The sequence below is a fragment of the Hypanus sabinus genome, chromosome 12, assembly GCF_030144855.1.
Source record: "Hypanus sabinus isolate sHypSab1 chromosome 12, sHypSab1.hap1, whole genome shotgun sequence".
Taxonomy (NCBI): Eukaryota; Metazoa; Chordata; class Chondrichthyes; order Myliobatiformes; family Dasyatidae; genus Hypanus; species Hypanus sabinus.
The window spans coordinates 104,881,246-104,907,718 of NC_082717.1; the positions used below are offsets into that span (position 1 = coordinate 104,881,246).

At 40.7% G+C, this 26,473-nt stretch overlaps 1 protein-coding gene across 8 annotated transcripts in view; it reads right to left on the reverse strand.

The window, feature by feature from the left end:
• Positions 1-26,473, reverse strand: part of senp6a (SUMO specific peptidase 6a) — a 155,995-nt gene that overhangs the window by 29,135 nt on the left and 100,387 nt on the right. For 7 of the 8 annotated variants that reach the window (XM_059986613.1, XM_059986619.1, XM_059986614.1 and 4 more), the window contains 6 exons: positions 24,094-24,308; positions 20,359-20,457; positions 19,913-20,004; positions 19,440-19,556; positions 15,713-15,835; positions 6,995-7,087 (listed from right to left, as the gene is read on the reverse strand). In XM_059986613.1, the coding sequence (XP_059842596.1) occupies positions 6,995-7,087; positions 15,713-15,835; positions 19,440-19,556; positions 19,913-20,004; positions 20,359-20,457; positions 24,094-24,308 (739 nt within the window). The remainder of the gene's footprint in view (positions 1-6,994; positions 7,088-15,712; positions 15,836-19,439; positions 19,557-19,912; positions 20,005-20,358; positions 20,458-24,093; positions 24,309-26,473) is intronic. The other variant, XM_059986616.1, reaches the window with a different exon arrangement.

Consider the following 26,473-nt stretch of genomic DNA (forward strand, 5'->3'; position numbering starts at 1 on the left):
CCATTTGAATGTACAATATGCAAATTATAGTAATTTGCAATAAGTAGTATGTACAGTGAGATATACAACAGAAGTCAATATAGCTTAGGAATGCAATTGCATCAGCATGAATTAATCAGCTGGTGGAAGTAGCTGTCTGGGAGCCTGCTGGTCCTGGCTTTAATGCTACGGTACCATTTCCCAGATGGTAGCAGCTGGAACAGTTGGTGGTTGGGGTGACTTCGGTCCCATACCTGTTGCTGTAAATGTCCTGAATAGTGGGAAGCTCACATCCACTGATGTGCTGGGCTGACCACACCACTCACTGCAGAGCCCTGTGTTTCAGGGAGGTACAGTTCCCATACCAGGCAGTGATACAGCCAGTCAGGATGCTCTCAACTGGCCCCTGTAGAAAGTTCTTCGAATTTGGGGACTTCATCGAACTTCTTCAACCGCCTGAAGTGAGATCCTCAGTGATGTGTATACCGAAGAATTATAAACGGTTCACTCTCTCAACCCTGATCCATTGATGTTAATAGGGGTGAGCCTGTCTACATTCCTCCTATAGGCCACAACCAGCTCCTTTGTTTTGCGACATTGAGGGAGAGATTGTTTTCTTGACACCACTGTGTCAGGGTGATTTCTTCCCTGTAGGCCACCTCGTTATTGTTTGAGATAAGGCCAATCAATGTAGTATCATCAGCAAATTTAATTAGCAGTTTGGAGCTGTGGGTGGCGACACAGTCATGGGTATACAGAGAGTAAAGGAGGGGGCTTAGGGGACAGCCCTGAGGGGCTCCTGTGTTGAGGGTCAGATTAGGTGTCAGTAGTGGGCATGCATATGCTAGGACGTCTCAGGGATGGCACTCCAGTTGAAGGCAGCAAATGTTGGCAGGAAGAAAAAAAAAGACTTTCTTTTCAATAAAGCAGTAATCTTTTAGGGTGTAATAATTGCTTAACTCAAACAAGTTCAAAAACACTCCATTCCGATGTTACCTATTCTATTTTAAACTGTGTTTCTCAGGATGTTGGTGCTTCCGGCAAGGTCAACAGTTACTGCGGGCAATGTCCTGATGGGGCAGTTTGAGAGTGTTTAAACGAATGTGGCAGGAGGATGGGAACCGCAGTGATAGGGCTGAGGATGGGCCAGTTAGTTTAGAGACAAACAGCAAGAAAAGGCCAATGATAGGGCAAAATTGCAGTCAGCAGGATGCTGTAAAATTGAAAAGGGTAATTAATACAGGAATAGACAATAGACAATAGGTGCAGAAGTAGACCATTCGGCCCCTCGAGTCTGCACTGCCATTCTGAGATCATGGCTGATCATTCACTATCAATACCCAGTCCCTGCCTTGTCCCCATATCCCTTGATTCCCCTATCCTCCAGATATCTATCCAGCTCCTTCTTGAAAGCATCCAGAGAATTGGCCTCCACCGTCTTCCGAGGCAGTGCATTCGTGTGGAACATTCCACAACTCTCTGGGAGAAGAAGCTCTTCCTCAACTCTGTTTTAAATAACTGACCTCTTATTCTCAATCCATGCCCTCTGGTACTGGACTCTCCCAACATCTGGAACATATTACCTGCCTCAATCCTATCAAATCCTTTAATTATCTTAAACGTTTCAATCAGATCCCCTCTCAATCTCCTCAATTCCAGCGTGTACAAGCCCAATCTCTCCAATCTCTCTGCGTAAGACAGCCCTGCCATCCCAGGAATCAACCTAGTGAATCTACGCTGCACTTCCTCAATTGCCAGAATGTCCTTCCTTAAACCTGGAGACCAAAACTGTACACAATATTCCAGGTGTGGTCTCACCAGGGCCCTGTACAAATGCAAAAGAACATCCTTGCTCTTGTATTCAATTCCCCTTGTAACAAAGGCCAACATTCCATTTGCCCTCTTCACTGCCTGTTGCACTTGCTCATTCACCTTCATTGACTGGTGAACTAGGACTCCTAGGTCTCTTTGCATTTCTCCCTTACCTAACTCGACACCGTTCAGACAATACTCTGCCCTCTTGTTCCTGCTTCCAAAGTGGATAACTTCACATTTATTCACATTGAATGACATCTGCCAAGTATCTGCCCACTCACTCAGCCTATCCAAGTCTCCCTGTATTCTCCTAACGTCCTCTTCGCATGTCACACTGCCACCCAGTTTAGTATCGTCAGCAAACTTACTGATATAGTTTTCAATGCCCTCATCTAAATCATTGACATAAATCGTAAAGAGCTGTGGTCCCAATACAGAGCCCTGTGGTACCCCACTAGTCACCTCCAGCCAGTCTGAGAAACACCCATTCACTGCTACCCTTTGCTTTCTATCTGCCAACCAGTTTTCTATCCATGTTGAAACCCTGCCCCCAATGCCATGAGCTCTGATTTTACTCACCAATCTCCTATGTGGCACCTTATCGAATGCCTTCTGAAAATCTAGGTACACAACATCCACTGGCTTACCCTCGTCTAACATCCTTGTTACACCCTCAAAAAACTCCAACAGATTAGTCAAGCATGATTTGCCCTTGGTAAATCCATGCTGGCTCGGCCTAATCCTATTTCTGCCATCTAGATGTGCCACTATTTCGTCCTTAATAATGGACTCAAGCATCTTCCCCACGACTGACGTTAGGCTAACAGGGCGATAGTTCTCAGTTTTCTCCTTCCCTCCCTTCTTGAAAAGTGGGACATCAGCCACTCTCCAATCTTCAGGAACTGATCCTGAATCTAAGGAACATTGGAAAATGATTACCAATGCATCCGCAATTTCCTGAGCCACCTCTTTTAGAACCCTCGGATGCAGACCATCTGGTCCTGGGGATTTATTAGCCTTCAGTCCTACCAGTCTACTCATCACAGTTTCTTTCCTAATGTAAATCTGTCTCAATTCCTCTGATATCTTATGACCCTGGCCCATCCATACATCTGGGAGATTGCTTGTGTCCTCCCTGGTGAAGACAGATCTAAAGTATGCATTAAATTCTGTTGCCATTTCCCTGTTTCCCATTAACAATTTCTCCCAATTCATTCTTCAAGGGGCCAACATTGTTCTTAACTATCTTCTTTCTCTTCACATAGCTCAAAAAAGCTTTTGCTATCCCCTTTTATATTCCTGGCTAGACTGAGCTCATACCTGATTTTTTCTCTCCGTATTGCTTTTTTAGTTAAGATCTGCTGTTCCTTAAAACTTTCCCAATCATCTGTATTCCCACTCATCTTAGCCCTGTCATACTTCTTTTTCTTTAATGCTATACAATCTCTGACTTCCTTTGTCGACCACTGTGGCCCCTTCCCCCTCTTTGAATCCTTCCTTCTCATTGGAATGAACTGCATTTGCATCTTTTGTATTATGCCCAAGAATATCTGCCACTGCTGATCCACTGTCTTTCCTGCCAGGGCATCCGCCCATTTAACTTTGGCCAGCTCTTCCCTCATGGCTCCGTAGTCTCCTTTATTTAATTGCAACACTGACACCTCTGATCTGCCCCTATCCCTCTCAAATTGTAGATAAAAACTTATCATGTTATGATCACTACTTCCTAATGGCTCCTTTACTTCAAGATCACTTATCAATTCCTGTTCATTACACATCACCAAGTCCAAAATAGCCTCGTTCCTGGTTGGCTCAAGCACAAGCTGTTCCAAAAATACATCCCTTAGACACTCCACAAACTCCCTATCCTGGGGTCCAGCACCTACCTGATTCTCCCAGTCCACCTGCATGTTGAAATCTCCCATAACGACTGCATTACCTTTAGCACATGCCAATGTTAACTCCCTAATCAACTTGTACCCAATATCCACGCTACTGTTTGGGGACCTGTACACAACACCCATTAGGGTCTTTTTACCCTTACTGTTCCTCAGCTCAATCCACACAGACTCTACTTCTCCTGTTCCCAAGTCACCTCTTGCTAAGGACTGAATCTCATTCCTCACCAACAGGGCCACCCCACCCCCTCTTCCCATATTTCTGTCTCTACGATAGCACGTATACCCTGGTACACTCAATTCCCAGGCCTGATCCCCTTGCAGCCATGTCTCCGTTATCCCAACAATATCGTAGTTCCCCATTTTCATCTGAGCTTCAAGCTCATCTGTCTTGTTTCTGACACTACGCGCATTCAAGTATAGAATTCTTAGCCCATTCCTCCTCTCTTTGCTTAAAACACTGTCTACTGTACCTAACCCAGCTCCTTGAACTTCCATCGGGCAAATTGCACCCTGAATTTTGATGACCTTCTCAAGATCACCCAAACCTTGTACACATTTAACCCCATGCACCTTCTGACCAACCCTCTGGATCTGGATCCCTGCCCCCTGCACATCTAGTTTAAACCCCCCCCGAGTAGCACTGGCAAACACTCCTGCAAGAATGTTAGTACCCCTCCGGTTCAGATGTAGACCATCCCTTCGAAACAGATCCAGGAATGTAGGTGTTCTTTTCAAAAAACACACACGGTATATGGAATAAGGTAGATGAACTTGTAGCATAGTTGGAGATAGGCAGGAATGACATTGTGGGCATCACTGAGTTTTGACTGAGAGAAGATTATAGCTGGGAGCTTAACATCCAAGGATAGACATTGTATCAAAAGGACAAGCAGGTAAGCAGAGGGGGTGAAGTGGCTCTGTTGGTCAAAAATGAAATCAAATCCTTAGAAAGAGGTGACATAGCATCAGAAGTGTAGAATCCTTATAGGTAGATCTAAGAAACTGTAAGAGTAAACAGACTCTGATGGCAGTTACAGTATATACAGGTCTCTGAACACTAGCAAAGATGTGGACTACAAATTACAACGGGAGATAGAAAATGCATGTCAAAACAGCAATGTCATGGGGACTTTCAATATGCAGGCAGATTGGGAAAATCAGGTTGGTGCTGAATTCCAAGAGTGACAATTTGTAGAATGCCTAAAAGGCCTTTTTAGAGCAATTCATGGTTGACCCCACTAGGGGATCAGCTATTCTGGATTAGGTGTTGAGCAATAAACATAATTAATTAAAGGGCTTAAAGTAACAGAACATTCCAGGTCAGTGATCATTATATGATAGAATTCACTCTGCAATTTGAGAGGGAAAAGCTAAAGTCAGATGTATCAGTATTTCAGTGGAGTGAAGGGAATTACAGAGGTATGACAGAGCAGCTGGCCAAAGCTGATTGGAAGGGACGTTCACAGGGATGATGGCAAAGTAACAACGGCTGGAGTTTCTGGGAACAATCCCAAAGGCACAGGACAGAAACATCCAAAAGAAAAAGTAGTATTCTAAAGAGAAGATGACCTGATCATGGCTGACAAGGGAAATCAAAGACAACATAAATGCCAAAGAGACGGCATACAATATAGCAGAAAGTAGTGGGAAGTTAGATGATTGAGAAGCTTTTAAAAACCAACAGAAGGCAACTAAAAAAGTCATAAAGAAGGAAAAGATGGAATGCAAGGTAAGCTACCCAATAATATCAAAGAGGATACCAAAAATTTCTTTGGATATATAAGGAGGTAAAAGAGAGGCAAGAGTAGATATTGGACCACTGGAAAACGATGGAAAGTGGTAGTAATGGGGGACAAGGAAATGGCAGATGAACTGAATAAGTATTTTGCATCAGTCTTCACTGTGGAAGACATAAGCCAGCACACTGGAAATCCGAGTGTGTCAGAGGGCAGAAGTGAGTGAAGTTGCCGATACTAGATGAAGGTGCTTGGCAAACTGAAAGGTCGCAGGTAGATAAATCACCTGGCTCTGAAAAATGTGGCTCAAGAGATGGTGAGGCATTATTAATAATCTTTCAAGAATCAATAGATTCTGGAAAACGTCACTCCATTCTTTACGAAGGGAAAGAGGCAGAAGAAAGGAAATTATAAGCCAGTTAATCTGACCTCAGTGGTTGGGAAACTGTTGGAGGTTTATGTTAAGGATATGGTTTAGGGGTACCTAGAAGCACATGATAAAAAGAGGCCAATGTCAGCATAGTTTTAAGGGAACCTTAAAGGAAAATCTTGCTTCTTTTGAAGGATAGACAAATAAGAATCAGTGGATGTTGTGTACTTGGATTTTCAGAAGACCTTTGACAAGGTTACACATGAGGCTGCTCAACAACATCAGAGCCTATGGTCTTACAGGAAAGATACTAACAGGATAAAGCAGTGGCTGATTGGCAGGAGGCAGAGTGGGAATGAAAGGACCCTTTTCTAGTTGGCTTCTGGTGATTAGTGGCATTCCACAGGGATCTGTGTTGGAACCGTTTCTTTATACATCATATGTCAATAATTGTAATGACAGAATTGATGGCTTTTTGGCCATGTTTGCAGATGATATGAAGATAGGTGGAGGGGCAGATAGGGTTAAGGAAGCAGGAAGGTTGCAGAAGGACTTAGACAGATTGCAGAATGGGTAACGAAATGACAGTTGGAATACAGGTCAGGGAGTGTATGGTCATGCACTTTTTGTGGATGAAACAGAAGCATAGAATCTTAAATCAATGTAGTTCACATGACTAAAGTGCTCCCTTAGAGCTGCTGGGTAGGGAATCTCATAATTTGGACATACAGGTGATTATATTGGTGGTGATAATCCTTAATCATGTTGCTGTGTAGTTTGGAAGGAAAAATGCAGATAGAGTCGCTTCCATAAGCCTACTACCCTTGCTCTTATAAGATGGCCGAGGTTGCAGACCTGGGGGATGCTGTCAAAGAAGCCCTGGCAAGCTGCTCCCATGTATTTTGTAGACAGCACTTATGTAGCTAGTGTACCAAAAGGGAAAGACAGTGGAAATAAATATTTAGGGTGAAGAAATAGCTGTGAGTGCATCTTCAATGTTACATTCTGTTTAATCAATACCCTCACCTTGCAAATTTGGACTTGCTTAATTATAAAACCAGTGGAATATTGCTGCAAATGCCCTTTAAAGGAGAGAAGGTATCATATCCCAATACTTCAGTCAAGTTGAAGACCATGGCTGATAACATGCCTTACACAAATACAGATAAGGAATATTTCTCTATAACACTCACGTTTCATTAATTGGAACAAAAATAAAATCTTTCTGAAATAGATCCACGTGGCGTGTCCATGTTTTCACCCTGGCATGTCGACGCTGTGGTAATCTAAAAAGAGAGAAGATTTTAGGTTATGAAACTGAAACATATCTATGCCAAACTAATTATTACATAAATACGATAGGGTCTTTAAGAGACTTCTGGATAGGTACATGGAGCTTAGAAAAATAGAGGGTTATGGGTAAGGTGAGGACATGTTCGGCACAGCTTTGTGGGCCAAAGGGCCTGTATTGTGCTGTAGGTTTTCGATGTTTCTATAAAAACAAATTTTGCTGCACAGCAGATACAAATGAACAGGGTAGGTCTTAAATTAATTAGGCAGATTATTTATTTTCTCAGGGGAAAATGGCCATCAATAGAGACATCCGTCTTGGTGGCCCTTCCTTAATTGTTCCGAAGTATGTTAAGGTTCAACTACACTGGGTGGGTCTGGTGTCATGTAAAGGATCTGAGCTTATGTTTAATGGTTCAATAGTTCCATTTAATGTCAGAGAATGTATACAATGTACAACCCGAAATTCTTGCTGTTTGCAGGCATCCACAAAAACAGAATAGAATCTCAAAGAATGACAGTAAAATGTTAGAACCTCAAAGCCCTCCCCCCTCCTCCAACGCACAAGCACCAGCAAAGTATCAGCCTTCCCCCTTCCCCTATTTCAGCAGGAAGCATCATCCCACCACCCACGAAGCAAGCAATAACAAGGCCTCTCAAAGAGAGACTATGATCTGCAGTCCAGCAAGGACTAATTGTTTACCCAACAATTGGACTTGCCACAGCCTCTCCCTCTCTCACTAACAAGTGGGAGAACCACATCTCCTGCATTAATGAAAGAGCTCTCAGAGAATGTACTTCTTGCAGCAACTGGTAATGTTCCATCAGGGAGCTACGCACTTGCAGTCCTAGGTCCCTCTGTGCAACACTGTCAAATATCCTGCCATTACCTGGATCCTTTCCTCTTACATTTGATCTCCCAAAATGCAACACATTACACTGCCTCAGATTAAACCCCATCTGCCCACATCTGTGAGATATCTCATGTGGGAGAACCTTACCTCCTTCATTAACAAAAGGGCAAAGCAGAGGATTTATTTCTTGCAGTAGAACATACTGGTGCATTTCTATATTGCCATCACCGAGACCTTCCTCACGTCAGCCAATACTGTCTGGTGTGGTCAGCCTCCTCTCACAATATATGCAAACTACCACAAACTGTCAAGTTAGCAAGAAAGCTGCAGTCTAACTATCACTGTAGGACTTGTATGTGTCCAGCACAAGGAAGCAGGCAGAAGAGAAACAAAAAATCACCGTGGACACTGGCAACCCCACAAACTGCCTTTACCATAAGTTCCCTTTGGAAAACACCATAGGACTATTAAAACAAAAACACAGCAGCTTAACAGTTTCTTCCCCCCCCCCCCCCTCCAGGCAGCCAATCTGATTAACCATTTAATTTAGACCTCCCCTCACACCCCTCTATCTATTACCCCCTTCACTGCATTACAAACACTTTAAACCACTTTTTATAATGCTGTTTACATTGTAAATACATGCTAGTGTTTAGGAATTTATGAATGTTTTACTGCATTCCTGTACTCTGAACTCTAACGTTATTAGCCATGTTAAAATTTGATATACATTTCTTTATTTTTTTAATATAATTCTTTATTCTTTGTAACTATTTAATGTTGTTTAGTGGTGCCCTGACCAACACATCATAGCAAATTCCTAATACTCGTAAATGTATTTGATAAATAGTTGATCTATAATAGGGCAAGAAGAGCAGATTTTCTTTCCTGAAGAGCATTAGTGAACTAGACTGGCTTGTAGTTTTCTAAGTTACATTACTGTCACTAGTTTTTAAAATAGTTGTTTAATTCCTTAATTTAAGATTCCTAGCTGCCATAGGTGGAGTTGAACTCAAGTCTCTGGACTGGTGACTCTGGCCCAGTAACTTGTTCTAATCTGTTGTACCCGTATCAAAGCTGGGAGCTGAAGTGCTCCAAGCCAAGCTCTCCAAGGATCTTTTCTCTTGCTGCCCTGTAGAGTCGGCCCTCCTTATCCGCAAGTTCCGCATCCACAAATTCAACCAACCGTGAATCGAGAAAACCCGGAAGTGCTCTTCCAGTACTTGCTGTTCGAGCATGTACAGACTTTTCTTTCTTGTCATTATTCCCTAAACAATGCAGTATAACAATGATTTTAAATTGCATTTACAGTGTATTAGGTATTATAAGTAATCTAGAGGTGATTTAAAGTATACGAGAGGATGTATGTAGGTTATCGTGGATCAGGATCGAAAAAAATCTCAAGTTCTCTTACTAAGTAAGTCGGAACAGGTACATCCGGTATTACTTAGCGTCAGTTACTCGAACGTTTGTCTTAGTATACAGTATATATTTAACCTTTCTCTGCATATAAAACACTTAAGTATGTTTCAGCGCCGGGCTCAGGAACAAAAGTTCCTGAGTTCGATCCAGTGACAGACCGCTATCGAGTGTGCCCCCCATCCATGCCAGGTTGATGTGGAGGATCAAAAACTCAAAACCCAATAATTAAACCACTGCATTGCTTAGTAATAATTGTAGCTTTCATTGGGGCAGAGCCTTTCTCACTTTATCCTTTAAAATTGTTCTGATCGTTGACCAACATAGCCTAACACTTTTACAATGACCGATGGCATTTCACCTCTTTCCGATCACTTTATTATTTCCACTTTATTTTCAATCGTGATCGTGATTATTTTCATGAACAGAAACATTGTGGATTCAGAGCTCCACCACTGGGTCCTAATGTCCACTGCACTGAGACAGGTTAAATAAGGTCTGGGGTTCCGCTGGGTCCTAAGATTCACCGAATTGAGACAGGGACTTGGATAAGGGACTTGAGCATCTGTGTTTTTTGTATCCGCGAGGGGTCCTGGAACCAATCCCTCGTGGATAAGGAGGGTCGACTGTACTGTTTTATTGTCACCACTCTGCCAATAATCAACCCACAACTGTCAGTACTTCATGGGGAAATACAAGAGATCAGGTACTCACTACCTCGCTACTCCAGTTACCAGCTCCTCTCATACCAGGGTAATGTGCATAATACTGCATTCGTATATACACACCATCAGTGGGTACTGTCCATATACATGAGTGACACACCATGATATATCAACTGAAGCTCCAACTGTAGTCAATGGCAGCACTAAGGAGCTCCAAAATTCACACTGCAAACATGCCACAGGTACTTCTTTACAATACTATTTCCTATAGATGCTTTCTGTTTCTTTCCACAAATACTGTACATGCTGAAAAACATCATTAGATCCTGTGATTACAGAGCATGGCACACTGAAGCAAGCTGTAATGGCAAAGGTTAAAAGCCTTGCTGGTCACCATGGGTTCTGGTTTCAGTGGATTACACAGCCAATAGTGACACAGATGCAGAGAAGACACTCTAAACACTTTAGCAAACACTACCCAATATGACTCAGGACAGATTCTTAGAATACCTTCTGATCCAAAAATAAGAACGTTTACTGCACTTGATGCTTTTTATTGGAAAGCCAGAAGGATTTCCACTTCTCCTGAATTGTTCCCAGTATTTTTGCAAGACTCTTGGAAGAAGTGTTCAGTCAGTAATCAGCAAGTCAGTGAAGTTTTAAGTCAGACTCAGAGGGCAGTGTTCTTCTGACAGAATTTCTACAACATAAGGTGTACCGCAGGGATCAGTGCTGGGACTCTTGCTGTTTGTAACATTCCTGGTGGGACTATAGGTGGTCTGATTAGAAAGCCGCAGATCACACAAAAATTGAAAGAGGCATAGACAGTGAAGGTTATTTCATTCAGCTGGAGAACTGTGTACAGTGATGACAGATAGAATTTAATCCAAAGAAGTGTTGGGCAACGTAATTTGGGATGTCAAATTCTGTTCAGACTTGAGAGTAAAAGGCAGGAGCACTGATGAGCTGAGACTTTGTGATGCAAGCCCACAGATCCCCAAAAGTGACAACAGAGGTAGACAAGTAGTGAACAAGGCACTAGGTATGCTTGTCTTTAAGAGATGGAATATTTTATTGCTGCTGAACAAAAAATTGGTTTGGATATATTTAGAATACTGTTTAAAGTTCTGTTCACCACACCTCTGGAAGGATGTGATAGAGAAAAAAAAGGTGCAGAAGCAATTCGCCAGGATGGTGCCTGGAATGGAGGGCTGAGGGGTGGCCTTACGATGTTTGTAAAATTATGAGAGGCATAGATAAGATGGTCATTTTTTTTTTCGTCCAAGGTAAGGGAGTTTTGAACGAGGAGGAACAGGTTTTAAGGTGAGAGGGAAGAAATATGCAGAGAGTGGTAGATTGCTCCACACGGAGATTGGTCATTACCTGGAATGAGTTACCAGGGGCTGTGGTAGAGGCAGATCGCTTTACAACTAAACAGCAATTGGCCACGGCTACAGAAGAGAGGAGAGACAGCAGAAGCCGTGGGTTTTCTCAAATCCCAAGCCCCTTAATAAAGTTATTACAGCCTAACAAAACCTTCAGATTCAGAACAGAGAAGTTGCAACTCATATTTAGTGAATGCACACACTGTGGGGGAAAAACTAAAAAAAAGTTAATTTTCCTTCCAAAAGCCATCAAGGTGATAGAGAAATGGGGTGCTGGATTCCTCCTGGTACCACATGCCGGTCAAGGTTTCAGACTTTTCGATCATTGGGATCTCTTCTGGGGAAGGTATGACCTGCACAAAAAGGAAGGGTTAAGCTTAAACTGGAGGGAGACTAATACCCTTGCAGGCAGATTTGCTAGAGCCGTTGGGGAGGGTTTCAACTAAATTGGCAGGGGGATAGGAACCAGATAGGAACCAGATAGGAATGATGGGGTAGTTGGTATACAAGTTGATGCCGTGTATAATGAGATTGAGGAAGTTCAGGTATATTGTAGGGCAAAATTGCAGAAAGTGGGATGCATTGAAGTGTAACATTGGAGCAAAATCAGAAACTGTGATAAATATAGCACTGAAGGTGTTTTATTTAGATACAAACAATATACAGAATAAGGTAGATAATCTTGTAGCACAGTTAGAGATTGGCAGGCATGACATGGGCATCACTGAGTCATGGGTAAAAAGAAGATCATAGCTGGGAGCTCAACATTAAGGATACACATTGTATTGGAAAGACAGACAGGTAGGTAGGTAGATGGTATGGGGTTGGTCTGTTGGTAAAAAATGAGGTGACATAAAATCTGAAGATATAGAATCCTTGAGGGTAGTTCAGAAACTGCAAGGAGAAAAAGATCCTGATAGAAGTTGTATTCAAGCCTCTGAACAGTAGCAAAGATGTGGGATATAAATTACAAGACTCAAAAGATGAATGAGCCAAAGTTGATTGGAAAGAAACATTAGCAGGGATGATGGCAGAACAACAATTGCTGGAGTTTCTGGAGGAAATTCAGAAAGAGCAGGTTAGATTCATCCCAAAGATGAAGTAGTATTCTAAGGGAAGCATGAGGCAACCATGGATGTCAAGGGAAGTCAAAGACAACACAAAAGCAAAAGAGAGGGCATAAAGTATAGCAAAAATTAGTGGAGAGTTAGGTGATTGGGAAACTTTTAATAATGAACAGAAGGCAACAAAAAAGCAAGAAAGAAAAGATGAAATATGAAAATCACTAGCCAATAATAAAGAGGATACCAAAGGAATCTTCAGATATATAAAGAGTAAGAGAGAGGCAACGGAGGGTATCAGACCACCTGAAAATGATGCTGGAGAGAGGTAGTAATGAGGGACAAACAAATGGCAGCCGATTTAGTAAGTATTTTACATTAGTCTTCAAAGTGACACTAAACGTATGCCAGAAATTCAAGGGCATAAGGGGGCAGAAATGAGTGGATTTGCTGTTACTAAGGAGGCTGAAAAGTCCGAAGGCAGAAAAGTCACCTGGACCAGATGGACTACACCCCACAGTTCTGATAGACACAGCTGAAGAGATTGTGGAGGCATTAGTAACGATCTTTCAAGAATCACTACATTCGGGAATGGTTTCAGAGGACTGGAAAATTGCAAATGTTACTCCACTCTTTAAGAGAGGAGGGGGCATTAGAAAGGAAACGATAGGCCAGTTAGCCTGACTTCAGGTGTTGGAAAGATGTTGGGAGTGCATTATTAAGGTTGTAGCTTCAGGGTACTTGGAAGCACATGATAAAGTCAGCAGTTAAGGGGAAATCCTGCCTAACAAATCTGTTGGAATTCTTTGAGGAAAAATCAGGCAGAATAGAGAAAGGGGAGTCAGTGGATGTCATTTACTTGGATTTTCAGAAGGCCTTTGACAAGGTGCTGCACATGAGGCTGCTCAACAAGACAAGAGCCCATGGTATTACAGGGAAGACACTAGCATGGATAGAAGACTGGCTGACTGTCAGGAGGCAAAGCGTGGGAACAAAGGGGCCTTTTCTGGTTGGTTGCCAGTGACGAGATGTGTTCCATATTGGGACCACTCCTTTTCACATTATACGTGAAAGATTTGGATGATGGAATTGTTGGCTTTGTGGCCAAGTTTGCTGACGATACAAGGCTAGGTGGAGAGACAGGTAGAGTTAAGGAAGCGGGGAGTCAGCAGAAGGACTTCGACACATTGGGAGAATGGGCAGAAAAGTGGTAGATGGTATCGCGTGCAGGGAAGTGTATGGTCATGTTTTTTGGTAGACTGAATAAAGGCATACACTATTTTCTAAACAAGGAGAAAATTCAAAAATCAGAGGTGCAAAGGAACTTGGGAGTCCTTGTGCAAGATTCCCTAGAGGTTAACTTGCAATCTGAATCAGTGGCAAGGAAGGCAAATGCAATGTTAGCATTCATTTTGAGAGAACTAGAGCATGGCTGTGATGCTGAGCCTTTATAAGGCACTGGTCAGTCCGCACTCGGGAGTGTTGTGAACAATCTTGTCCCCTCATTTGTGAAAGGATCTGCTGGCACTGGAATAAGTCTACAGGACGTTCACAAGAATGAGCTTGGGAATGGAAGATTTAATGTACACGGAGCATTTGATGGTTCTGGGCCTGTACTTGCCAAATTTTGTAAATGAGCGGGAAACTCATTGAAACCTATATAATATTGAAAGGTCTAGTTAGAGTGGATAAGGAGAGAATATTTTCTAGACTAGGCGAGTCTAGGACCAGAGGGCACAGCCTCAGAATAGAGTGACGCCATTTAGAACAGTGGTGAGGAGGAATTTCTTTAGCCAGAGAGTGGTATGGAATTCACTGCCATAGGCAGCTGTGGAGGCTGAGTCATTGAGTACATTTAAAATGGTGGTGGATAGGTTCTTCATTAGTTAGGGCATATATGTTATCAGGTAAGGGCAGGAGAATGGAGTTGAGAGCAATAAATCAGCTATAATACAATGGCACAGCAATCTTGATGGGACGAATGACCTAATTCTACACCCATGTCTTATGGTCTTGTGATGCTCAGTTGAAGAAAATGAATGCATATCAAATTGCAGGGTGGGCAGCAAAAAAGTTCCAATTACCACTCCTGGGGTATGTAAATAGTTATCATGCATACATATTTTCAAGAAGATATCATAGATAAAACTAAAAGATTGCAGACCCAGCAATCCAGCACATTATTGAAATAAGCAGCGTATGGCAGATACCACTTTATTCTTCCAAAACAAACTCAGAAGTCCAACAGGGACAGTAAAGATCTACAAGTTCTTCAAATCAAGCTAAGTGTATTCTTTGCAGGATATTTTTAACAAAAATATAACAGCAGGTACCACTTTCCACCACATGAACCTTTTCCTGATGTACTCATTTAGTAAAGGGGGAGAAAGATAAAATTTAATACAGACAACTGTGAGGTGTTGGACTTCAGGACTTAGTGAACATAGGACTTCATGTAGGACTTACAGAGTGGACGTAGGGCACTGAGGATTAAGGAGGAACAAAGAGATCTTGGAATATAGATCCATAATTCCTTGCAAGTGGCATTACAACTAGATAGAGACATAAAGACAGCTATTGACAAATTGGCTTTCATAAATCAAAGTATTGAATACAAGAGTTAGTCTATTATGTTGAAGTGGTATTGGATGTTGGTGAGGCCTGATTTAGAGTATTGTGTGCAATTCTATTCAACTACCTGCAGGAAAAATATCAATAAGATTGAAAGAGTACGGAGAAAATTTACAAGGATGTTGCCAGGATTTGAGTTATAGGGAAAAGCTGAAATTCTCTGGGGAGCGGGAGAATGAGGGGAGATTTGATAGAATTATACAAAATTATGAGGGGTGCAGATAGGGTAAATGCAAGCAGGCTTTTCACAGAGGTTAGGTGAGACTAGAAATAAAAGGTATTAGATTAAGGATGAAAAGTGAAATATTGATGGGAACCGGGGGGGAAATTCTTCACTCAGAGTGTGGAATGAGCTGCCAGCAAATGTGGTTGATGCAGGTGAAATTTGGTTAAGTACATGGATGGGAGGAACATGGGACTAGGCAGAATAATAGTTTGCATGGACTAGATAGGCCTAGGGGCTTGTATTGTGCTGTAAAGCACTATGACCTTAAAATGTTCAATGAACTGGATTACTTAACAAATTATTCATCCACACACATCTTTTTATATTCCTTTCTACAGAAAACACTAAACAACCCTTAATTCTCAGGCATGATAGCTTACGATAAGATGGCAGATTCAGGAATGCCGCGTCGCTCTCGCTGATTCAGTCGTTTATAAAAGAAGGAGCTGAAGATGTGTATTCTGTCTGCATCCTGCTGTTTGATCTTTTCAAGAACTAAATACCTGCAGGGTCAGAATGAAATTTAACTGTCACTTTTCACAGCAAAGAAAGGTCAAGGCAAAGTGCTTGCCAAGTCACAATGACATACTCTGTAACACCTCCACCTTCACAATATTACGCTAATATCAATAACCAATATACGATTATTTACCCAACGAGGGCTAGGAGATAAATCCAAATCCCTTAACCAACATTTCAAATATCGAATATTAATTACCCAGTAATAAAATCTAAAATTTGGCCATGCCAATCCACCTTCCTTTTTTGACTTCTGTAAATATTTTTTACCTAACCTAGGATTTTTATTCTGCCATATATATTTGAAGAAATTTTGGAATCAACATTATCAAAAGAGGATTATGGAATAAAAATTGGTACCGCTTGAAATATATATAAAAACTTAGGTAAAATAATCATTTTAATAGCATTAATCCAACCTATTAATAATAAAGACAATGACCATTTAGTAAATGAACATTTAATCTGATCAATTAAGGGTAAAAAATTAACCTTAAATAAATTCTTATCTTTTTTTGTGATTTTAATCCCTAAGTATATAAAATAATCATTAACTAATTTAAAAGGTAAATTTCTATAAATTGGAACCTGCCTATTTAGGGGGAACAATCCACTCTTATTAAGATTCAATTTATACCCGGAAAAATTGTGTCTACTGTGCCAACAATGATATATCTGCAGGAATGTATTTCTCAGGATCGGAAATGTATAACAACAAGTCGTCTACATATAATGATAACTTATGTATAGTCATCCCGCAAGTAATGCCAAAAATGTTAGGTGATTCTCTAATAGCAATTGCCAAAGGTTCCAGGGCAATATCAGGTAATAATGGACTAAGAGGACAGCCTTGCCTGGTACCCCGAAATAAACGAAAAAAGGGAGATCTTTGATTGTTAGTAAAAACCGAGGCATCAATTTAATCCAGGATATAAATAATCCAGGATATAAACTTCTCAAGCACAGTAAATACTGCAATCTTCGGTTTACCAATGATGGGAGTCAATTTATTTATCTCCCTCTGCTTGTCGGATGATTGCATTCCTTACGTTAATGGCCAAAAGATCTATTTTATTGAATTGGAAAGAAATTAATCCCCCTACCACATTTCATTGGTTTTCTCAAACTATATTATGTTTAAATTTGGAAAAAATTAGAAGTGTCATATATGATCCTTCTATTAAATTTGAAAAGACCTGGAGGCCATTCATTCAATATTTTCACATGATGTAATCTGACCCTGTTCTAATCCCATTTTTTTTCTGGTTCTGATTTTATATATGTAGAGAGGATCGGAGTTGGGGACACTAATGATATTTTGTCTTTTCTTAGACACTATAAACAGTCTGTTTTTTTTTCTTTTCTTTTTTCTCTATTAGTTAGTGGGTTAGTTTGTTAGATAAGTTCTTGTTTTTTGGGGTAATAATTTTTCTCTCTTTTTCTGTTATGTTTATATTGTTATACCCAGTTTTTTTTGTCTTGTCTGTATTATATTTGTATCACGTATGATTTGGGAAGATTTAACTATATTGTACTTATTGCTTATGTATCCTTTTGTGCTCATTTTAATTTTGTAATCCCAATAACTATGTATCAATCTTATCATGTTGATATTAATAAAAAGATTGAATAAGCAATAAACAATTATTAAAACTCTTAAGGAATAAGCTCCTGGCTGAAGAAATTCCTCCTCATCTCTGTTCTAAAAGGAAATCCTTCTATTCTGAAGCTGTGCCCTTTGGTCCTAGACAGCCCCTCACAAAGCCATGTTGACTATCCCTAATCAGATGATGCTTCTCGAAACGCTGGTAAATCCGGTCTTAAAAATCTTCTCCAATAATTTGCCCTCCACTGAAACAAGTCTCACTGGAGTATTATTCACAGGAGTTAACACTATTTCCTTGCTTGAACAAAGGAATAACATTTGTCACCTGCCAATTATCTGGTATTACTCCTGTGGCTAGCGAGGATGCAAAGATCATCGCCCAAAACGCAGCAATTCCTTCCTACATTTCCCATAATACCCTGGGATAAATCCTGTCTGACTCCAGGGACTTATCCATCTTAATGTTTTCAAGCAAAGTTAATTTGATACTTGTGTTATTTTGAATGTGTTGGTCTGCACAATCACACCTCAATGTCCCACAGAAAGGTGACAGCCACCATAATCAGCATCTATCTTTATATGGATTTTAGGGCTGCATTGGATACTATAATCTGTTTTGTGTGGCAACACTACAAAGTGCTCATTACAAGGGATTTGTGAGCACTTGTTCATAAGATCTACACATTCATTTGTGAGACAATGTGAGAGGAAACTGGCACTTACTTCTGAGGTGAGATTTATTTTTATTGTTTGTGCTCGTTCACCTGGCTTTTTTGAGCTTCCTTGCCAAGGTATGCACCTATTTGCTGGAGATCATAGGCAGATGTTCTTTTTTTTAAAAAAAAGCAAGCCACAGATTATTGGAACATAGGTGATAATGATAGAGGTATACAAAGTTATGAGTATAGATAGGGTAAACGCAAGTGAGATTGGGTGAGACTACAATCAGAGATCATGGGTTTAAGGGGAATACGAGGGGAAACTTCTCTCAGAGGGCTGAGAGATGTGGATGAACCGCCAGCACAAGTGGTGCATGTGAGCTCAATTTCAAAGCTTAAGGAAAGGTTAGATAGGTACTTGGATGGTAGGGGTGGGGAGGGCTATGGTCCTGGGGCAGATCAATGGGAATAGGCAGCTTAAGTGGTTTGGCACAGACCAGACAGGCCAGCTTCTGTGCTGTACTTTTCAATGCTCTATTCCTTACATGAGAATGGAGGACATGAATAGGAACTGTGTCCTGTTGGTGTATACAAGGATGCTGGTGAGAAGTTCGGGAGTGGCAAAACTTCTAGCTGCTTGTTAAGATGGGTGTTTTGTAGTGTTTTACCAAGGAGGATGTGTGAACTATCGTTTGCCACCCTGTAAGTCAGTCTTGGCAAAATGCTGCTCTCCTCTGTATATCTTGCAATCTCCATGTTATGTTGCACTCCAACATCTTTCTGATAATTCTTAACTTGTCTCTTCAATTCTCCGCAAAGCTGGAACATGGTATGTTGCCAGTCTTTCTCAAAGTTCAAACGAATTACAAGGTGGTTTTTCACTGCTGATTCTGTTCACCAATGACAAAGAAATCCAAGGCCGTTTCTCAGCAGTATCACACTGTTTTATTGGTTATTCTTCCCCCAGCAGACCATCACTGTGAAAGTGTTGGTAGATTTGTACTCCATAAAACAACTTCAACCACTTTACCCATCGCAGACTAACAAGTCTGTTGTTGGGTGGGTGAACAACTTCTCCCTGAAACCGATAGAGTCAACATTTCAGGGTGAAACCCTTCATCTAGTATCAAAGTGAAGGATTTCAACCCAAAACGTCAACTGTCCATTTTTGCTCCAAAGTTGCTTCCTAACTTTGCTGAGCTCCCCCAGCAGTTTATCTTTGCTCCAGAAATTCCAGCAGCTGCAGTCTTGTGACTCCCCTTTAAGCTTTGTCACTGTATTTTCTGCACGCTGCTTTCAAAAATTCATAGTAGCGTTACTTACTTTAAATAAAAATCTATAATAACATCGTTCAAGAATTCCCCCTCTTTCAAACAGTAGAGATCTTCATTAGTCACAGATATGCCACCCTTCGATGGAGGAGGAGGATAAACTATCAACCTGGTTGAAAGAATCAGAACTACATTTAGAATGGTCCTCATGGAGTAGCAAAGAAATATTTAAGTAATTTCTCATTCTAGACCATGAAATACTGAAATCCAGCAGTAAAAATTAGACAAGGTACGAATTTCCAGTGTCTAAAAGCACAATACAAAATGCAGATACAAAAGTATTGGAGAAGAGTTCATACCTTATATACCACTAGCTTATCAGCACCTACAATTCAAAGTCGGTCAATTTATTTTATTAAAAATAAACACTGACCTTTCCAAAAGGCTTTGAAACTTTTGCATACAACAACTTGTTTGAAAACGAACACTTGTTCCTGCAATTTCTGTTTTAACTCAAACACTTACTTTTCAATAGGACCCGTAAAAGAAGAATGGGATGATTCCAAACCGTCGTCCGTTGAGTGGATGGTATTCCGCAAACAATATTTGGGGGAAGCCTAGAAAGTTAAAATTAAAACAGATTATGCAGAGAATGAAGAGCAAAGGGAAGGGAGGAAAATAAACTTATTTATTCACTTGAGGCACTCCATATAGACAACTCCCATATAGTATAAATCTGGAAATCTGAAACACTTCGGGCAGCATCCATAGAGCAAGAAAACAAATCATCACTCAGGCCTCAGCTCAGACATTAATTTTGCTTTTCTCTCCACAGATGCTGCCTGACCTGTTGAGTGCTTTCAGTATTTTCTGCTCATTTCACAGTACCAGATATTATCGGTCATGATCCAGCAATAAGTAGTGAAGTCTATTCTAATCAGTATTTCAGGCAGAATTATGATCTCCTATACCTCTCCACTGCATGAGATCCAGAGCTCAAATTTACTAGAGATCAACCAATATGGAGAAGTCAACATGGAAGTCTTAGCGGAGCCTGATATATTTCTTTTCTAGAAATGCAGATTAAAAATATCAGTTAGTTCAAAATTAATAATTATTTAAAGCCATTTAATATTGAATCTAGTTGAGTTAATATTAAATCTGCTGGCTCATCCAGCATACAGCTGCAAGAAAAAGTTTGTGAACTCTTTACAATTACCTGGTTTTCTGCATTAATCACTCAAAATGTTGTCTGATCTTCATCTGAGTCTCAATAATAGACAAACACAATCTGCTTAAACAAATAACACTTAAACAATGGTACTCCTGGTCAATACTAAGAACCACTATTTAAACATTCAGTCTAGGTTAAAAAAAACTATGTAAACCTTTGGGGTATTGCCTTCTACAGAAGCTATTTGGAGTTAGGTGTTCCAATCAATGAGATGAGACAGGAGGTGAGGGTTGTACAGGTGCCCTGCCCTATAAAAAAGACACAAAGTCAGATTACTGACAGATCCACAGAGCCTGCTCTTCTCAAGAAAGACCTATGTATGTGCACCATGCCTCAATCAAAATAACTTTCAGAGGACCTAAGAAGAATTCCAGAGATGAATAAAGTTGGAAAAGGTGACAAAAGGATTTCGAAAGACCTGAGTGTTCATCAGTCCACAGTAAGAAAAATTGTCTACAAATGGAGGAAATTCAGTGCTGTTGTTACTCTCCCAAGGAGTGGGCATCCTGCAAAGATCACACCAAAAGCACAATGTGTAATGCTGAAGGAGGTGAAACCCAAGATAAAAGCAAAAAATCTGCAGTAATCTCCAGAACTTGCTAAAGTCCCTGTTCATGTGGTCACAATAAAAAAAAACATTTAACATGAATGGTGTTCACGGAAGGACACTATGGAGGAAACCACTGCTCTCCAAAGAAAACACTGTCGCACAACTCAAATTTTCAAAAGACGACAGATATTCCAAAACACTTCTGGGATAATGTTCTGTGGATAAATGAGACAAAAGCTGAGCTTTCTGGCAGAAATGCACACTGCTATGTTTGGAGGAAAAAGGACACTGCACACTAACACCAAAACCTCATTCCAATTGTGAAATATGGTGAAAGGAGCATCATGGTTTGGGCTGCTGTGCTGCCTCAGGGCCTGGACAGCTTGCAATCATTAGGGAACAATGAATTCATAATCGTATCAAAACATTTTACAGGAGAATGTTCGGGCAGCAGACCATCACTTGAAGCTTAATATAAGTTGGATGACGCAACGTCATTCAACAACAGAATGGTTTAAAAAAGAAGAAAATTCAGGTTTTGGAATGGCCAAGTCAGAGTCCAGATCTTAACCTAATTGAGACGCTGGGCCATTACCTGAAGAGGGCTGTTCATGCATGGTATCCCAGAAATACTGATGAACTGAAACAGTTTTGTATGGAGGAATGGTCTAAAGTTGCTTGTCACCATTGCGCAAGTCTGATCAGCAGCTACAGGAAACATTTGGTGGAGGTTATTGTCGCTAAAGGAGATTCTATCAGTCCTTAAATACAAAGGCTCACATCTTTTTCCAGCCTGGACTGTGAATAATTAAACAATGTGTTTAATAAAAACATGAGAAGTACAATTGTTTGTGTGTAATTAGTTTAAGCAGATGGTGTTTGTCTATTGTTGTGACTTAGATGAAGATCAGACCACATTTTATGAGTAATTAATACAGAAAATCAGGTAATTGCAAAGGGTTCACAAACTTATTAATATATTCACTAGTTTACAGAAGAGAAGATACTATTATCTAAACATTATGTTACCCAAGTTGCAATTTCTGTACCATTTTACCTTCTATGCCATTAGATTTACGTCGATTTCTTTGCACCAAGGCTTATATTAAATTGGACAAGGTCAAATGTGGAGAGGGGTTCCACTGAGGAAATAGGGAATAAATTTAATTTGTCACAATAAAATTGTTCTCTGATCCAAGAGATTTCCTTAAAAAACTGTACAAAAGGCAAGGGAAAAAAGTTCATGAACAGGTGAAGTCAAAGAGCTGCTCCTTGTATCTGGATCATGTAGTAACTCTTTAAAAGTGAAGAGACCAAGACAAAACACGATTGCTTCATTTTCTCATTCCTAATAAAAACCTACTGAGAAAAATAGAAGCACATAGTTCTCTCTTCTGTCCCCATAAAATCCTTCCCTCCCCTCCTTAAAGTGCCTCTTCCTGTTTCTACATTGATATTCTGTTGCTTTAGAAGTTGCCATTCTTCATATGGCAGTTTTGACCCATGTGCTTGAATTTTTGTAGCATTTGCTACAGCCCCCAAATCCTTTACAGCCAAGGACATGTCATAAACAACAGTGTGAAATGATTAGTTGGGGGAGAGATACTGGCCAGGATTAAGGGATCTTCCCTATGATATCTTCAAAGGTGGTTCATAAATCAGAGCCTAACAGGATAGTCTTCCCACTGAAGCATTGCAATAAAATTTCTTTGGATGTTTTCTTGAGCAGCATGTGTTCTCCTAAATCAACTGACTGACTGGAAAGACATTTTTCTAGAACTCAGAAGAATCAGAGGGGATCTTACTAAAAGATTAACATTCGTACAGAGCTCACAGTTGGTACAAAACAGATCTCCTTGCTATGGACTCCAGAATTACTTTGTGGCCTCAGGAAAATGAGACTAGAGATTAAGGGCCAACTTTCTCCTTCAAGAGGGTGATGAATCCTACAAATTCTGGAGTTTTGGACATTATGGTGCAATGAAGGGATAGCAATGAATACCTGAACAGCTTGAGGGGCAGAATTGCCTATTTCTGTCTCCAGGTTACATACAACTTAAGAGTACTACAGTACTTCAGCCTGTGATGTTGTGCTAACATTTTATCCTACTCCATGATCAATTTACTCCTTCCCTCCTATATAGGTCAAAACCTCCATTTTTCCTTTACCTATGTGCCTGGCTAAGAGTTTTTAAGTGTCCCTAATGTACCAATGTCAGCAGGCATTCCTGGCAGTGCATTCCAGGCACCTACCACTCTGTGTAAAAGCAAAAAATCTTCACCTTCTCCTCAACCTTCCTCCAGTCACTGTTGTTTTCTGGTATTAGCTAGTACTATCCTGGGAAGAATATGTGCTGGCTATCTACTCTATCTATACCTCTTATCAACTTGTATATCTCCATCAAATCACCTCTCATCCTCGTTCACTCCAAAGAGAAAGGTCTTAGCTCGCTCAGCCTTTCCTCACAAGACACATTCTCTAATCAAGGTAACATCCTGGTAAATCTCCTCTTCACCCTCGCTAATGCTTCCACCTCCTTCCTGTCATGAGGCAACCAGAGCTCAACACAATTATCCAAGAGTGGTCCAACCAGAGCTTTTTAGAGCTGCAACATTACCTTGTGACTTTTAAACTCAATTTCCATGATGACTGAAGGCCAGCACACCATAACCAACCCATCAACTTTCACAGCAACTTTGAGGGATCTATGGACTTGAACTCCCAGATCCCCCGGTTCCTCCACACTGCCATTAATCCTGTATTCAGCCTTCAAGTTAGTCCTTTCAAAGTGCATTACTTCACACTTTTCCAGATTGAACTTCATCTACTACTTCTCAGCCCAGCTCCACATCCTGTTCACATTTCACTTCACATTGTTTCTGCATTATAACATGCATCCATTGGAAGAGCAACATGCTTACCCTGCTGTCCTTGAGTGATAGATTGCTCTTGTGTTCCTCTAGGTTCTGTGTGAACATAAGAAGCCTGTTGTTTGCTTCAAAAAATGGTATGGAAACAAAAAAGTTTGATATATTGTTCTTTTTGCCAACTTCAGTTAATATTCTTTCGAAAATAGCAGCTGCACGAAGTTCCAGAAGAGACTCAAATATCAAAACAATGTACCGTTCATCAGTAGCTGAAAAATACAACAGAAAGATAAGATATATATGCCACGTGTACATCAAAGCACACAGAGATATGCATTGTCTGTGTCAAAACAAATCAGCGAGGATTTTTAAATATATTTTTTAATTAAATTTTTAAGAGAATTGTATACAATGAATAGAATAATAGAGTAATGAAAATTAATATAAGCCCTCCCCCCTCCCCTTAACCCTTCCCCCCTTACATCCCTGTCTAAAAAAAAGAAAAAAGAAAAAAAAAAGAAAGAAGAAAGAAAGAAAGAAGGATTGCCTGGATATCAGAGGATCCCCACATGCTCCATGGAATTCAAAATAATTTTAGTATGTATCTTTATTTTTTCCCCCAAATAACTATTAAAATTGCTAATCAAGAACCTGTCAATCTCGGCTTTAAATATACTTAATGACTTGGCCTCCACAGCCACCAGTGGCAATAAATTCCACAGAGTCAACACTCACCTGTGAAAGAAGTTCCTCTTAAATTTCTCAGAATATAAGGAATTCTGTTCTGTACAGAGTTCCTTGTATTCTGATGGTGTGCCCTCTTGCCCTAGGATCTACCACCATTGGAAAATCTTCCACATCCACTCGACCTAAGCCTGTGAATATTTGATTAGTTTCAATCAGATACCCCTCATTCTTCTAAACTCCAGTGGGTATGGGCACAGAGCCAATAACCCTTTCATTCTTGGGATCATCGTAAACCTCCTCTGGACAAAAGAGATCTCATTTTCCCAGTGTATATGGCGAATAAACTCTTCTTGGGCTTCCAGCTGGGTGTGGGCATTGATTTTAACTGACGTTTCGATGACAAAACAATCAGGAGGGATGGACTACAGGGGATATAAATACCTCCAGACTAGACATGTCCAGGCATCATCCCTGATGAAGGCGGCAGAGTTTGCCATCGAAACATTGGTTAAAATCAATACCTTAACCTGGCTGGCTGGAAGCCCGAGAAGTTTATTCCTCCTCTGGACCCTCACATCCTTTCTTAGATAAGGAGCCAAAACTGCTCACAATACTCAGATGTGGTCTGACCAATGCCTTATGAAGGCTCAGCATTACATGCTTGATTTTATATTTTAGTCATCTCAAATGCTAATATTGCATTTTCCTTCCTTACTACTGGCTCAACCTTCAGGGATTCCTGCACAAGGACTGCCAAGTCCCTTTGCACCCCTGATTTTTGAATTCACTCCCTGTTTAGAAATTTTGTGTAGGATGAATAATCAGAAGTTGACCAGCTGAACAGTGGAAATGCCAAGTCTGGAGATGGTAAGAGAATGAATAAGCTGGTGATGGTTAATTCAGGATGGAACAGAGGTGGTCATGTTGCAGAAAGGATGGAGGGAACGTGGCATCGAAAGGACAAAGGTGATGGAAGCATAGAGTTGCAGAGAACAAAGAAGCCACTGGACTCTCAGAAAGGAAGATGCGATTGGAATTTTAGATGGGCAGAAAAATTAATCAAGGGAATGTGTTAGAAGGGCAAGATGTACAAAGGGTTAAAATCCAGGTCCGCAAGATGCTAAAGGAATTAAAATGAAGTATAGTCGGCCCTCCATATCCGCGGGTTCCGCATCCATGGATTCAACCAACCTCAGATCGAAAATATTCTCCAGCACTTGTTATTTGAGCATTGTTCGCCTCGCGTCTCGTTCGTTTGCTACTTGTGTTGAGAGCGGGAGGAAGGAGTTTAAGGTTAGTAAGTGATGGCTGGCTAGCTATGTGAAGCGCTATAGCCTCAAGAACTTAAAGATCATGGGAGAATCGGCATCGGCTGATGCCGAGGCAGCATCAGCGTTCCCAGAAGAGCTACGATGGTTGCATCTGTACTGAACATGTACAGACCTTTTTCTTGTCATTATTCCCTAAACAATACAGTATAACAACTAATTACATAGCATTTACATTGTATTAGGTATTATAAGTAATCTAGAGATGATTTAAAGTACAGTATACGGGAGGATGTTCGTAGGTTATATGCAAATACTATGCTACTTTATACAAGGGACTTGAACATCCGCGGATTTTGGTATCCTCGGGGGGTCCTGGAACCAATCCCCCACAGATACCAAGGGACAACTGTACATTGCAGAGCTCTTCCAAACATTTAAACTTTCAGGGCTGATGCTGAGGGGGGGGGGGGAGACTA